General features: G+C 33.6%; 1 protein-coding gene across 4 annotated transcripts; it reads left to right on the top strand.

Moving 5' to 3' along the window:
* Positions 1 to 2,026: 2,026 nt before the first annotated feature.
* On the top strand, positions 2,027 to 10,116 carry LOC114754587 (uncharacterized). 4 transcript variants are annotated; one of them, XM_028943372.1, is made up of 10 exons: positions 2,027 to 2,170; positions 2,904 to 3,055; positions 3,400 to 3,487; positions 6,678 to 6,912; positions 7,465 to 7,518; positions 8,548 to 8,648; positions 8,818 to 8,943; positions 9,079 to 9,168; positions 9,606 to 9,732; positions 9,888 to 10,116. In XM_028943372.1, the coding sequence occupies exons 1-9, from the start codon at positions 2,111 to 2,113 to the stop codon at positions 9,729 to 9,731; spliced, it is 1,032 nt and encodes a 343-aa protein (XP_028799205.1). In that variant the 5' UTR covers positions 2,027 to 2,110; the 3' UTR covers position 9,732; positions 9,888 to 10,116. The 4 variants fall into 4 exon arrangements, with proteins under 4 accessions (XP_028799205.1, XP_028799206.1, XP_028799204.1 ...); XM_028943373.1 differs by having other exon boundaries at positions 2,028 to 2,170; positions 8,551 to 8,648; positions 9,606 to 10,114; XM_028943371.1 differs by having other exon boundaries at positions 2,028 to 2,170; positions 9,606 to 10,114.
* Positions 10,117 to 13,619: the final 3,503 nt, after the last annotated feature.

The raw sequence follows: 13,619 nt of genomic DNA, 5'->3' as shown, positions 1-13,619 counted from the left end.
TTCAAGGCAAATTTGCTCTTAAAAAAAAAAAAGGGATACCTAGAGCCCTTAAGTAAAAATTTTAGGAATAAATTTGCACCTTAACTCATTAATAAGTTGTCTACTTAAAAGTAAGGTAAACTTAGGATACTGAGTGCGCATGCAAAATATACACACAAGCTACTCCTCTTCTATCTTTAGTGTTCACTTTTGGAGTATATTTTTCTTTCATTTATACTTGATACAATGTAATATTAATTACTAATGTCTCAATTTTTTCATCATAACTTACATGCTTATTATACCTTGCAGAATTAAAATTCAAAACTTCATGCTTAAGGAAAACTCAGGAAGATTTTTAATGTCATTAGGCCACACAGACTAGACAATTACTATTATTCCAATTGTATATCGTCTTTTTGAGCAAACAATTTTGTATATTATCTTCCTCAATTTTATTAAAATGGAAGACCACATTAATTAATTACTACTTCAAGTTCTTAATATAAGAGTTAGTTGGTATTTAATTTGATCTCAATATAAAACATCAATTCATTTTATCTCAAATATTTATCCTTTTTGTGCCTAAATAATTCTTATGGTGATTGCACATATTAACAAGTTTCTATTGAGAAGTATTTTTAATAAACATGATTAATATGAGTATTTTAAGGAAGATGATATCTATTTATTACAAATGACTAACTTAATTAATTTATGTAATATTCACAAATTTGGTTATTTAATTCTTATATTAACATGAGGTAGAACCAAAATAGATTAAGGAAACATTAACAAGGTTTCAAATGTTTTGACATATTTACTATTATCACCCGTCTCTTGTTATAAGATTCAAATAATCAAATTATGTTGTTTAAAAAAACTATTAAAATTAATTAAAAGTAATAAATAGGTAGAAAATATATTTTTTTTCCTCCTTCCAAATTTGTCTTTATTTATAAATAGGCTAGTGAGAGTGAAAAAAAAGAAGATGTGAGAGAATGTATGGAGAAAAAATAATAAGAGAGAGAGTATTAATTAAGGGCAGAATGGGTAAAAATGTCTTGGCCAAAAAAAAGTATAAAGATGCATTTAATATTTAGACACATCCAAAGTGATTATAATAAAAAGAGAGAGATCAATTTAGAAATTTAGATATTATAATAATGGATGGATAAAATATATTTTTAAGTGGGTTAAGGTATAAAATATTTATGAAATATTCTTACAAAAAAGTACTTATGAAATATTTCTCCATGCCTATTTGGCATCATAAAATTTACTTAAATGCAAAAATATAAATAAATCTTTTAAAATAGAGAAAAACTCTCATTTTAATTTACGATAGATACAATTATACCATTTAAAGAGTGAAAGAGAAAGCGCATTGACTATTAACAAAGATTAGATTTTGCTTTGTTTTGGAAGATTCATGTATAATGTACCTAAATAAACTTTGTTATATTAGATATCAGCATATTTTATGAGAAATTTTGTACCTGAACCTATTTTAAAAATTTGCACCTTAACCTATGTAATCTTAAAATAGAGGTAAAAACAAAAAGTTAAAATATACATTTAATTTTTTAATTTTATAAAAAAATTAAAATTTGATTTTTTAATTTTGAAAAGTATAATTTTAGTTTTTTATCCTAAAATTGTTAACAAAAAATAATATCACTGAAATATTAAATATTGATAAAATATTCTTTAATACTAATATATTAAATTTAAATTTTAAAATAATCATAATTGTTATAAAAATTACTGTTTAAATTTAATAATTTAAGGATTAAAAGACTAAATAAATATTTTTTTCGATTAAGAGATTAAATTAAAACCTTGTATAAAAATTAAAAGAGTTAATGGACCCTTTAAGCAAAACAAAATATTAAAACTTTTGATCGAACGGTCATAATTGAAAGTAAATTCGCCACCTGACCAATGGCTGAAATAGATTCGTCGTAATTTGGGGAATATTTTTTTTCCGTAATTATGACGCGGAAAGTATCTTTTTCCCGAGAGGAGTGCCAAAGCCTCGAACGGAAAGAAGTAGAGCCAAAATTTATGGCAGGTGCCATAAACCCTATTCCCCAAATTCCCAGTGTTTCTGAACGGCGTAGACATCATCATGAGAGGCACCAAGCGTTTTGCTGCGTCCGACCCCAACTCCGATAGCAACGAGACCGCCGTAAGTTAATTCGCAATTAGCTTATCGTTTTTCCTGCTCTGGAATTCATGTTTGCGAAGTAGCTTCGGCCTTGAAGCTCCAGCTGCATTGGAATTTCATTTGTGCTTTTGTTCCCATTGGCTTTGGCAACTACCACTTTGATACTTACTTGCCATGGCTTGACATTTTTGTTCTCGTTCAACTTCTTGGGCCTTAATTGCAAAGAAGAATTTTTTCGTGAAAGTGTTCAACTATGAGGACAAAATGCTAATTGGTATTTTTTTTTTTAAAAAAAAAAAGAATTAGGATTGAGTGTCCTTGGAATGGTTTTGAAGTCCTTCTAATTGGCACCTAGAGTTTATCCCTTTTCTTGTATTTCTTTTTTTTTTTTGTCTGAACAGCTGGTACTGACATTCGAGGAATGGTAGATAGAGACTAAGAAAACCAAGTAGTTGAACCTTGCATATAAAACTGAACAGTCATCAGATGATGGTGTTGGACATGCGATTTTCTGGAAAATATGGTGTTAGAATGATGTGGATTGATCATGAGATAGAGAAAATTTTCATTTGACTTTAGCACAACATTTACCTGAACTGGCTTTCTTGGGGTGCTTGTGATAAATCTATTCATAATGTGTTTCTGTTGGGTTTTCCCTCTTTCGCTGATGCTAGCCTGTTTATGTTAAATTGGGCTTCATGCTTTGTGACTCTCTATTGAAACTTATTATATCTTCACTTCGAATATAATGCAGTTCCAGAGTAAAAGAATAATGGAGGGATCTCCTTTTGGTTTTCTTAGGGCAGAACCATCCCAACCACCAGTGGTGACAACGCAGCCATTGGATATGAAACGGGCTGAGTCATCACAGCAGCATGTGAGAGCTCTAAATACTCAGTTTGCAAGGTCCATCCTTTTTTCATGTGATCAAATTCGCTTTTGCATGCATTTTTTTCTTTTTGCGTGCGCGCGGACACACATTTATATTCTCTTTGCAGGATGAAAAAATCCTCATTGTACTTTGAATTCAGCAATTATGTCATCTAGTTTGGTGGCAATCATACAAGTTCATGTCTTATTAACTAAATTTCAGTTTGAAGGATATCATGTTCCTGACTTCCTATGGTTATGAATGTCATTGCCTGCTTACCCACCTACATGCATTACTCTTATTTCCCCCCTATTGATCTTCAACTTTATTAAGTTATTAACTTGTCTCATTTTCATGCTGTGGTTTTTCTTATGACTAGCTGGATTCAAACTCAACTGAAGAATCATCCAGATGAACTTTGGGAAGATGGTGTTAGAGATTACTTAACACATGCTTCAAGCATAATGGTAATTTTCCATATGATTTCATGCTCCGAAGTTGTATGAACTATATAAGTTGTATTTCTAATGTATTCAGCTGTACTCTATCACATGTCTGATTGAGTCCTGCTGTTACTGTTTTTGCTTGGTGCATTGCGAATTAAACTATGTAGGTGTACACCCTGACAGACATTCATAGTGTAAAACCCTTTAACCTCAAAACATTATAACCTGGTCATAAAATCACTACTATGGTAGAAAAGGAAATCTGTTAAAATGAACTACCATAGTAGAAAGAAATTTGCATATTTTTAGAAATTGACTTTCAAACTCGGGTCAAACCCAAACTCCGTTGCATGCAACTAAAATCATTCATTCATATAAACTAGGCCTCCGAGCCTCCGGCCCGGGTAACAAAACACATCTACATCAGCCCATATAAAATAGTTTCCAACAACGTAAATCAAAGTTCTACCAACAATAGAAAAGGCCTCCGGCCAACTAAAACGAGGAGATAACATATTCTCCAATTTACAATAAGATCAACAATCAGAATATCACAAAAGACCCTAACTGTGGCAATATACAACTATCCATACATAAACAAGGCTAGAGGCCTAAAGCTAACCAAGCTCAAGCCTCTGCGTCTCTTCCCGAAGGCGCACGCCTAGAAACTTCACCTGAAAACATTGTAAACCACGGGGTGAGACAAAGTCCCAGTAACCAACCTTTCCAATACTAGGTACTACTAAATAGGTGCTCGTGAGGTGTCAAGTGGAGCAGTTCACAAGTATTATGATAACAAGATAGCCACAACAAGTTATGCAAGTGCAATGCTGCAATTCCCATCAACCATATCCCTCACTTTGGGGGATTTTCAGAAGCCGAACCCGGCCTATCCCTCACTATGGGGGACGTAAGGAGCCATAAAAGGCCTATCCCTCACTCTGGGGGACGTAGGGAGCCAAAAGGCCTATCCCTCACTATGGGGGGGACGTACTGAGCCAACCATCATGCATTAATGGGGGCCTTACCACGTGGTAGTAACTATCAAAAACTCTCACCAATTCCCAATTCATGCATCATGCTCAAACCATAATCAAATAGTAATTGAACATTTCATAAATAACTTCATTTAGTGGCATATCCTTCACAATTTCAAGATTCATTCATCATCAATCAAAACTCCACAAGACGGTTTTCCTTTTTACATATACAACATACCATTTGAATATAATTGTTACTCAGAGCACAAAACATAAATCTACTCACAATACCACAGAAGCAAGTACTAAGGATTGGAAAATAGTTACCTCTCGCCTGAGCAAGGAATAACAAACCAACAATGTGGCCCTGTGCACCACCAAGACTCACAACCGGTCTACAAAAGCACACAAACACACAACCATCATGTATTAACTTTCAAACTAATAATGTGGCCAAAACAACACTTGGGGACACGAAATTCCTATCTCTCATCAAAACTCTACCCAACTCAAAGGGTATACTATCAAGGCAACACTCCATGGTCATACCAATCCATTAAAACCTTAATTCCTTTCCAAACATCAATTAAAATTCAAACCTCAAGGACCCACTATAGGAATTCAACACCCAAACATCCCATTTGAACAATTGAGGTTCTAACAACAATCTAAACCGATTAAACATCCAATTTAACCCTCCTTAACATAACCCAAATCACAAAACTCAGAATCAACATCTACATTGTCATCCTCAATCCCAAATCACCCATTTTTATAAACCCTAGCTTCAAAAACTCCAAGTTCTTTAAATCCAAGAAAACTGCACCGATTAAATACTTAAACTAACCCAAAGCAATCAATTAAACTCAAAACAATCTGTCAAAAACCTCAATTCCATCACAACTTAGAAAATCCTAGGGTTTCACCAAAAATCCTCAGAAATCCCAAGAAAGAAAGTAGATTAGAGGTTAAAATCACTTACTTGAGATAATGGATCCTTAGAAATGCCCCTTCCAAGCCAGAAATTCGAAACCCTAGCAGAGCTCCTCTCTCCTCCTTTAGATTTTCTAATTTTCGCACACTAAACCCCTCCTGCGACTATATAGATTCGGGACCTTTCGCCGCGGCGAACTAATCCCGAGAGGGATTACTCGCCTGAAAACCTGACTTCGCCGCGGCGAAAGCTTCCCGAAAGGAAACTCTCGCTCGCCTAGAAAAACTTCGCCACGGCATGCCCTCACCTTTGTCGCGGCGAAACATTCCCGAAAGGATACTCTTCCCGGAAACTCCCTGTGAGCCGTGGCGAAGTTTTACTTCGCCGCGGCGAACATACCCTGAGTGGGGTACGTTCACCTATTCCTCCAACATACCTCAAATCCAACCCAAACACCAATATCAAGATTAAATCACTAATCTATCCTCAAAATCAACCAAAAGAGGCTATTAAAACCCGATAAAACTCAGGATGTTATACATAGTATATATCTGTGATGTTAATTGTAGACTTGTGGCTGGATTTGCAAGTTTCAAAGTTATATTCTTCATTGATTTAATATACAAGTCAATTTCATCTTTGACTTATGTGCAAGAAAGAAGTTGGACAGCGTTGATTGTTAAGAACTAGATATGGTTCTGTGATTGCAGAGTAGGAAGAATGAGTTGCAGTGTTCACAGCTTTTGAATACTGTAACTTGTTAGTTTATATACTATATTTATTGACGATTCCTTATATGAGACATCTGCGCGGCTTATGGTGCCAACTTCAGAAAGATTGTTTTGGTCAGAAGCTAGTCAGTTGTCTGATTGTGGAGGGAACATGAAAGTTGTTCTACCCCTATGTTGATAATGCCCGAGAAGCAGCAAGATACTATACATGGGTTGAAAGCTTTGCAGAATCAGACCTGGAAAGGGTCATTTATGGTTCTTGAGATACTGCCTGTCTATTTTTGTTCTACGATGACATGGAATGTGTCTTGTTAGAAAGCATGTATTTAACTATTTATTGTTTAAGGCATCCAATAAATTAGATGTTCTTACTTTCCTGCCTTTCTAACCACATGGTACAACAGGGGTTGAGACTGGGGTAATTAAAGAATAGGTGTTGATCTTTTTGTGAAAATTTGTTTGCTGCTTGTATAGTTTGAGCTAGTTTTGGCAGCTCCATTGACTGAGTATCATGTTGCCATTGAAGCACATTAAATGTTAAGCACATATACCATGTACTGTTTCAGGAAAAATTTAGTGATGTTGTCAATTGGATTAAATCCAATGCTGTCAAGGGAGAGAATTTGCCTCCTGCTACAAATTCCCTTGCTGCAAAGAAACCGTTTCCTGAAGTGGCCAGCAAGGAAAATAACATCTTTGGACAGAAAACTGTGTCCCCTCCTGTCAGTACTGCAACAAATTCTACGATTTCATGGAACCCTCCTGGAATGTTTTCCAACAATCAAACCCCTGTTTTATTTGGTAGGTTTCTAAAGATTTTCCCATCGCATTCCTCACAAGGCTGTTTTTTGTGAATTAGGAACTCCTTGGGATCATATTGGTGATTAGTCAACATCTTCAATGCATGCTACTCCCAAGAAGAAATTGTTAAAATTGTAAAATTTGATCATATGATTAAAAATTGCGAAGCTTAGATCATTCAATTCCATTCTTTAGTCTATATGAATTATATCTGCTCGTCTGGAATTCTAATGATGGGAAGTAATTTTTGCAAAGCAATAAATATTATGATCCATCTATTTTAGAGCAAAACTAATTATTTATCTTTTGTACAAATGCTCATATCAGATCTAGAACTTCAAGCCGCATTTGCATTTTAATTTGTAAAACAAGATAAAGGAAACCTTAGTTGTCAAGTATCAAGGAAATTGACAAAATTCACCTTATATGCTAAGTGAGCTTTTCTCTCATCAATTCTATTGTCGTTCAAAACCATAGCATGAACTTTAGCAGCACATTATGTCACTGTTTTATTTTGAGATTGACTGCTGAGTCTCTGCTCTCACTTTTTAGGGAATCAAAGTTCTGCTCTTTCTAAAGGTGATGCTTCTGATGATGTGGATGAAGGTTAGAATTGTATGCTGTTGTTCTTTTTACTGGGCGCTTTCTAGTTCGTTGTTAACATGTTTGGCAAATCTTCTTCTAATTCTTGGTGGAGTCAATAACTGTCTGACCGACTATTGTTACTGTTGTGCTATATGCCTGTATGGATATTAAGTCATAATGTAGGTTTCTTTTGTTATATATACGATGCTTGTGGCGAGAGAAAGCCTATACTGAGAAAACAATGAGATTATTGATGGACGCTATTTATAACTGAACGAAGTTTTACAAGCCATGAAGGAAAGAGGGATACAAAGGCAGAGCAGAAAATGGACATTGAAACTTTAGTAATTGCATATCTCTGTCGAGTGTCAACTGCATGCTTACATCGGAGTTGTCAAGGCTTATAAAATAAAATATGTACTTACAGAAAAGTGTAAATGAATACTCAAATGTACATACATCAAGTGTAAATGAATACTCAAAATAATAAATTTAATATAATAATTTACTAAAATATTTGATTTTGAGTATTAAAATATTTACAAGCCCAGTAATGCATTTGTAATTAAGTGAAGCCTAATTTTTGTAATTTAAGTACACTAGATGTTTGGTGTTGTGTGCTACCTTGGGAGCTTAGAAAAATGATGGATCTTGTGAGTTTGTTGCTGATTCATAATTTAAGAATGTCATATTGGTGTTTCTTGCCCCATCAGAAAGATGTAAACTTTTGCGTATTTTTATTCTTCTTAATACCATTTGCTCTATTGATGATGTTATTTTGTTGTCCCCAATAATTTTCTTACCGTCTGCTTCCGTTTTTGAGATTGATGATAAAATGAGACATTTATAGGATGGATCAAGATATTTGAATACTTGATTTTTCCATTTATTTTATACGTTCAAGTATCACTTGTGATAGTTACCAAAAGAAAAAAGTTTCACTTATGATGGAGATGTTGACATCTGTAAACTCTTACAAGGTTACACCTTGATGGCATGAATGACTCATCTGAAAAAGGAGATGATTAATAAATGGTCTTCGTTTTGTTACAGAAGATGAATTGAAGCAGCCTAGCAGCCCATCTGTGAAGAAGTCAGAAGAGAAGGGAGTAGTAGTTGTGCATGAGGTGAAGTGCAAACTATACGTGAAGGTATTACTATAGACTACATTATATGATGATCCCAGTGTAAAGTTTCTTTCTAGCATATACGTTGGATGAGTCTTTGCAATGCGCTTTTAGACTTGTGGGCATGTATTGCTTTGACTTGGTTTCATGATGTAATGACAACAATTGTGTCTTTCATCCTTAATATGTGTAGTCAACCGATCCAGAAGATAAGGACGTATGGAAAGATAAAGGAATGGGGCAATTGTCCATTAAATGCAAAGAGGGCTTCAGCAAGGCCACCAAGGACTCCAAGCCGACTATTGTTGTTAGAAATGAGGTTTGTTCTTTTAACCTTTTTCTTATTGGTCATATGTTGTTATCTTTAAAAGTAATTGATGCAAATGCAAATTCTGTTTTTCCCCAATGAATTCATGTTTCTAGTTTCTAATTATTTTACGTCTGCTGATGACAGGTCGGAAAGATCCATCTTAATGCTTTGCTCTATCCGGGCATTAAGACAAATCAGCAAAAGAACTCCCTTGTTGCGATATTCCATACTTCGGTAAGGAACCCGGGTTGAAAAATTGCTCATTATGATGCATATGCAGATGCAATATATAAATTTGAATTAGCAGAGTATTCAAAGAGAATTCCCCCCGGGGGGGGAGCCCTTGTCCCTTGTTCCTCCTGCTATTACGTTTCTGACATGATTGATCAGTTTGCTGTTTTTGCACCACTGCGAAACATCTGAATCAGGGAAAAAAATCAGGGAACGGATGTCCTTCTGTTGGGGGAAAAAACAGATATGCTAAAATATTAGCCTTTTATTGGTTTTGTTTATACGAGAACGGTTCCTGACTGCTTATATTATATGTTATCTTGTATTCTCAATAGTTTCCACCTATTTAGGTTCTCTACTCTCTGAGCAGCTTCCCTGCCCTTCATCTTCATGTGCTTGACTTTACAATGAAAAACGAATGAGTCCTGAGATTTTTGCAGGATAACGTGGATGGGGGTGGGGGAGATGAGAGTGTCGTCGCCCGCACATTCTTGATCCGACTGAAAACGGAAGAAGATAGGAATAAACTGGCATCGGTTATCCAAGAATATGCCCCTGAATCTTGAGGTAAAAATGAGGCTCTGGGACCAAATATTGTGTTCCCTTGAACCTTTTGTTGTAATGATAGACTGATCTCCAATTTTCGCCCTTGCAAAATCTAATTTTGTTTTTTCCCTTTTCTCTATCTTGGGATGCCTCGTTAGCTAGATCCTTTGTTGCAGAACCACCATGTGTTTTAGAGGATGCTGCATATGTCCCATAATTTTTTCTCCACTTTTTTAAGCATGGATCCATGTTTGTCTCTCTCCTCCTTCATAGATTCATACCAGTAATAAACAAGGGTGAAACTGGCAATTAAGCTCGCTGATTATTACTGGGCGATTCCTCTTCACTAAGCTCATATTGCTCGTGTGTTGGCAGATCAATGATAAATATCTAAATTTGTTAATATCTTGCTTTTTTTTTAATTGTTTAAAAATGCTAATACTATGGTTATTAGCTTTCGCTTTGTGTAGTTATCAAAATAGTACAAAGTAATAATGCTAAGGTTCATTACGAAGGAAAGAACTCTGAGCGACGTGTCACGCATCGTTTTCATTTGTGCTAAATTAATTAGAAATATTTATATTGGGTTCACATGGCAAATTTGTTTTTTAAGTGTTTACGATATGTTATGATTTTAATGGTTGTATTTGTTTTTTGATAGTAGCGATTAATGTTGTTATAATTTTAAATTTTCGAGACGTTTGCATTCTAGAAAACTGTTGGGTGCCACTTGAATTTTTCTAGTTTTTTATAAAGCAAGTACTTTAAATTTGTTTGGATGAGTTGTTGTCCAAGTCAATGAAGCCCAATGAGAATAAGAACCTGCAGCTGAGAAGAATTTCGGAATTAAAATTAAAACAAAGTACTAAAGATAGTACTACCTCCGGTCTTAATTATAAGAACTAGTTGACTAATTTAAAAAGATTAAGAAAATAAGTTAAGTTAGTTATTTGTAACAAATAAGTAGTCTTTTCTAAAATATCTTTGCTAATCAAGTTTATTGGTTAGAACTACTATTATTAGAGATATTACTTTAGGAAAAAATACATAAATTTAATAAACAAAGTGGATTGAGGTCTTATAATTAGGACTAAAATAAAAATCAAATAAGGTTTTATATTAAAGACCGTAGGTAGTATTAACTTTGTAATTTAAAGAGAGAACTAATTTGGAGGTGCTAATAGTTTCTTTTGATTTTGAATTAGATCCTTGTGTGTGTGTGTATATATATATTGACTCCTTAAAATTTTCACTATCAGGCATGTTAATCCTTGCTGTTAAATACTACCTCCGGTCCTAATTATAAGACCCAATTGATTTATTTGAAGAGATTAAGGAAGTAAGTTAAGTTAGTTATTTGTAATAAATAAGTGTTGTCATTCCTAAAATGTCCTTGCTAATTAAATGTATTGGCTAGAACTATCATTATTAGAAGGACTATCTTGGAAAAAATACATAAATATGAGAGAAAAAATGGATTGGGGTCTTATAATTAGGACCAAACAAAAAGTCAAACAGGATCTTATATTAAGGATCGGAGGTAGTAAGTCCTAACACCATTAAATATCTTTGATAGAAAGTCTAAAGCATCTCCTATCTCTTACCCACTCCATCGCTCATTTCCCAACATCTTCTTCTTCGCCGCCCAGCATTACCACTATTTGGAACCTCCAGGGCTTGAGATCACTATGTCTACTTCTTCCTCAATCAATAAAAAAATTGTTTGACCTTCTATTTTAATTGGTTTGCTCTTTATTTTTGCCCGTTAGAGGCGCCTTGGTTCTGGGCAACGCTACGAATATTGGCAATAGGTTAGTTGCTAATGAAGAGAAAGCCTAGCACTAGTTTAGTAAGTATTTTAATCAAACACTACCGCTGATGTTGCCCAAATGAAGATTTTCCTAGAATGATGTTATTAATAAAAGGAGTAAATAGATTTGCTCTGAACACGAGGAAAACACTTTTAGATAATACTTAATATAATAGAAACTTGGGTAAAACGATAACACCGTGGATGAATTTTTATGAGATTCTTTTCTTTTTATAGTATAAGAGGCATTATTAGACACTAAATGTGGATACTTCTCCTATTAGGAATTTGAATCTTGGTCATCATTATGGGAGACTGGTTGCTTCTACTAGACCCAACCCTTTTGGTTTTTTTTTTTTTTTTTTGTTTCCATGGATTCTTAATCATTCAATTGGCTTTTCCCAATCCGACAACATGTGTTGCTCTTGGACATGATACTAATATAGACAACCAACCTTCAATTTTTGCTGGAGAATTTTAACCAAGTCCCAAAAATGAGAGTTAATTAGCCTAAAGTCCGTCAACAAGTGAAGAGTAAGCAATGTCAAATTTCAGAATAGGGAATAATAACAAGTTTAGGCTGATCACTTGTCATTAACTGTTTGGATGGGAAGAAAAGTTGAGAGGAAAGAAAATAAGAGGAGAGAAAATAGAGAGAAGAGAAAATTAGAGAGAAAATATTATCATCTCTCGTATTTGGATAGACAAGAGAAAATAGAAAGAAAAAAAAAGTAAATATATGAATGACTAAAATACTTTTTCTATTATATCAAAATATATCCTGATTGAAATCAAATTAAATATCATAATGAAAAACCATATTTACATTGACATAAGCATATAATTTAAAATCAAATTATTTGATAAAGATATATTATCATGTTATTATATTTTAATATCAAATAATTTTGTAAAAAAAGGAAAAAAAACATTTTATGTAATGTAATGCTAAGAAAAACCAAAACAACAATTGTACTTGTTTTTCCTTTCAATTCATTTTAGAATGATTTTTTCAATTTTAGTTATTTTATTTTTTAATCAAGCAAACATAGAAGAAAGATTTGATAATAAATAAAGTGAAAAAATTGAAGAAAAGAATAAATAGGTATTATTTGATAAAAAAAACAGATGTAAGGATAGAGAGGAAAAATATGTTTTCTTCCCATTTTCTCTCATATATGAAGAGAAAAGTTGGGAGAAAAATAGAGTGTGGGACCCATTTTATTTTCTCCCCAACTTTTCTTCCCTCATCCAAATAGGGGAAAAACCACTTCTCCTCCCATTTTCCTTCCTCCCTCATTTTCTTTCCATTCAAACATAGGACGTTTTAGTAATTGTCCTGACTGTCTTTGTACCCTTACCTCCTTTATCACTAAGCGATCATTTAGGGGCTTTAGCTGGTGATCTGGGTTGTTTCCTTCTCGACGACAAAGCGTATCATTATTATGATTTCCTTTTTAAGTAATGTAAACAATGATGTGTGTGCTCAAAAGGAGAGGGAAAAAAACCAACCTCCTTCATAATAATGGTAATAAAAAGTGATACCTTCGCGATAATAATCTTCTAATTAAGATTCAACAGGTAAAACAAAAACATGCTTATTATTTTAAAATAATTTCTCAAATTTTCTTTTAAAATTTTGGCAGCGACTTTTAACTTTCATTGTAAAAGCCAAGAGGCACCTCATGCTGCATGTAGTATGTGTAATATAGATCACACAATCACAACAACTAACTCTCTAAATATATCATTTACTAAAATATTTTGTTTAATTATTATTTTATTATTTTATAAAAATAATTAATTTTAACTAATTTTTTAATTTATGTGTAGTATTTTTCAGGAGTATATAGAAAGAACTGTAAGGAATAATTTATTATATGCTAATTTTAAGTAATTTTGCTAATTTTAACATTCCCGCGTTGTTTTGATGAGATAAACATTGTGGGAAGCTTACTTTCATGTTGGTTATACTAAATAATCGCCATAGAACGTGATTTTCCATCATAAAATTAGTAAAATATTTTGTTTAATTATAAAAAAGTTTCTCTTAAGACCAGCATGAAATGTTTTTTATGTAGCAGTGTGCATACAGCAT

This window comes from Neltuma alba, unplaced genomic scaffold, assembly GCF_004799145.2.
Source record: "Neltuma alba isolate B1F8T4 unplaced genomic scaffold, ASM479914v2 tig00010165_pilon, whole genome shotgun sequence".
NCBI classification, from domain to species: Eukaryota; Viridiplantae; Streptophyta; class Magnoliopsida; order Fabales; family Fabaceae; genus Neltuma; species Neltuma alba.
Note: the sequence above shows the minus strand (reverse complement) of the source record. Positions and strands in the feature narration are given on the sequence as shown.

Excerpts from the sequence above, each read along its gene's own strand:
- LOC114754587 (XM_028943372.1), top strand. The coding sequence starts at position 2,111 with ATGAGAGGCACCAAGCGTTTTGCTGCGTCCGACCCCAACTCCGATAGC. Across the intron at positions 7,519-8,547 it reads TTCTGATGATGTGGATGAAG|CAGAAGATGAATTGAAGCAG; the intron begins GTTAGAATTGTA and ends TTCGTTTTGTTA. Across the intron at positions 8,649-8,817 it reads AGTGCAAACTATACGTGAAG|TCAACCGATCCAGAAGATAA; the intron begins GTATTACTATAG and ends TAATATGTGTAG.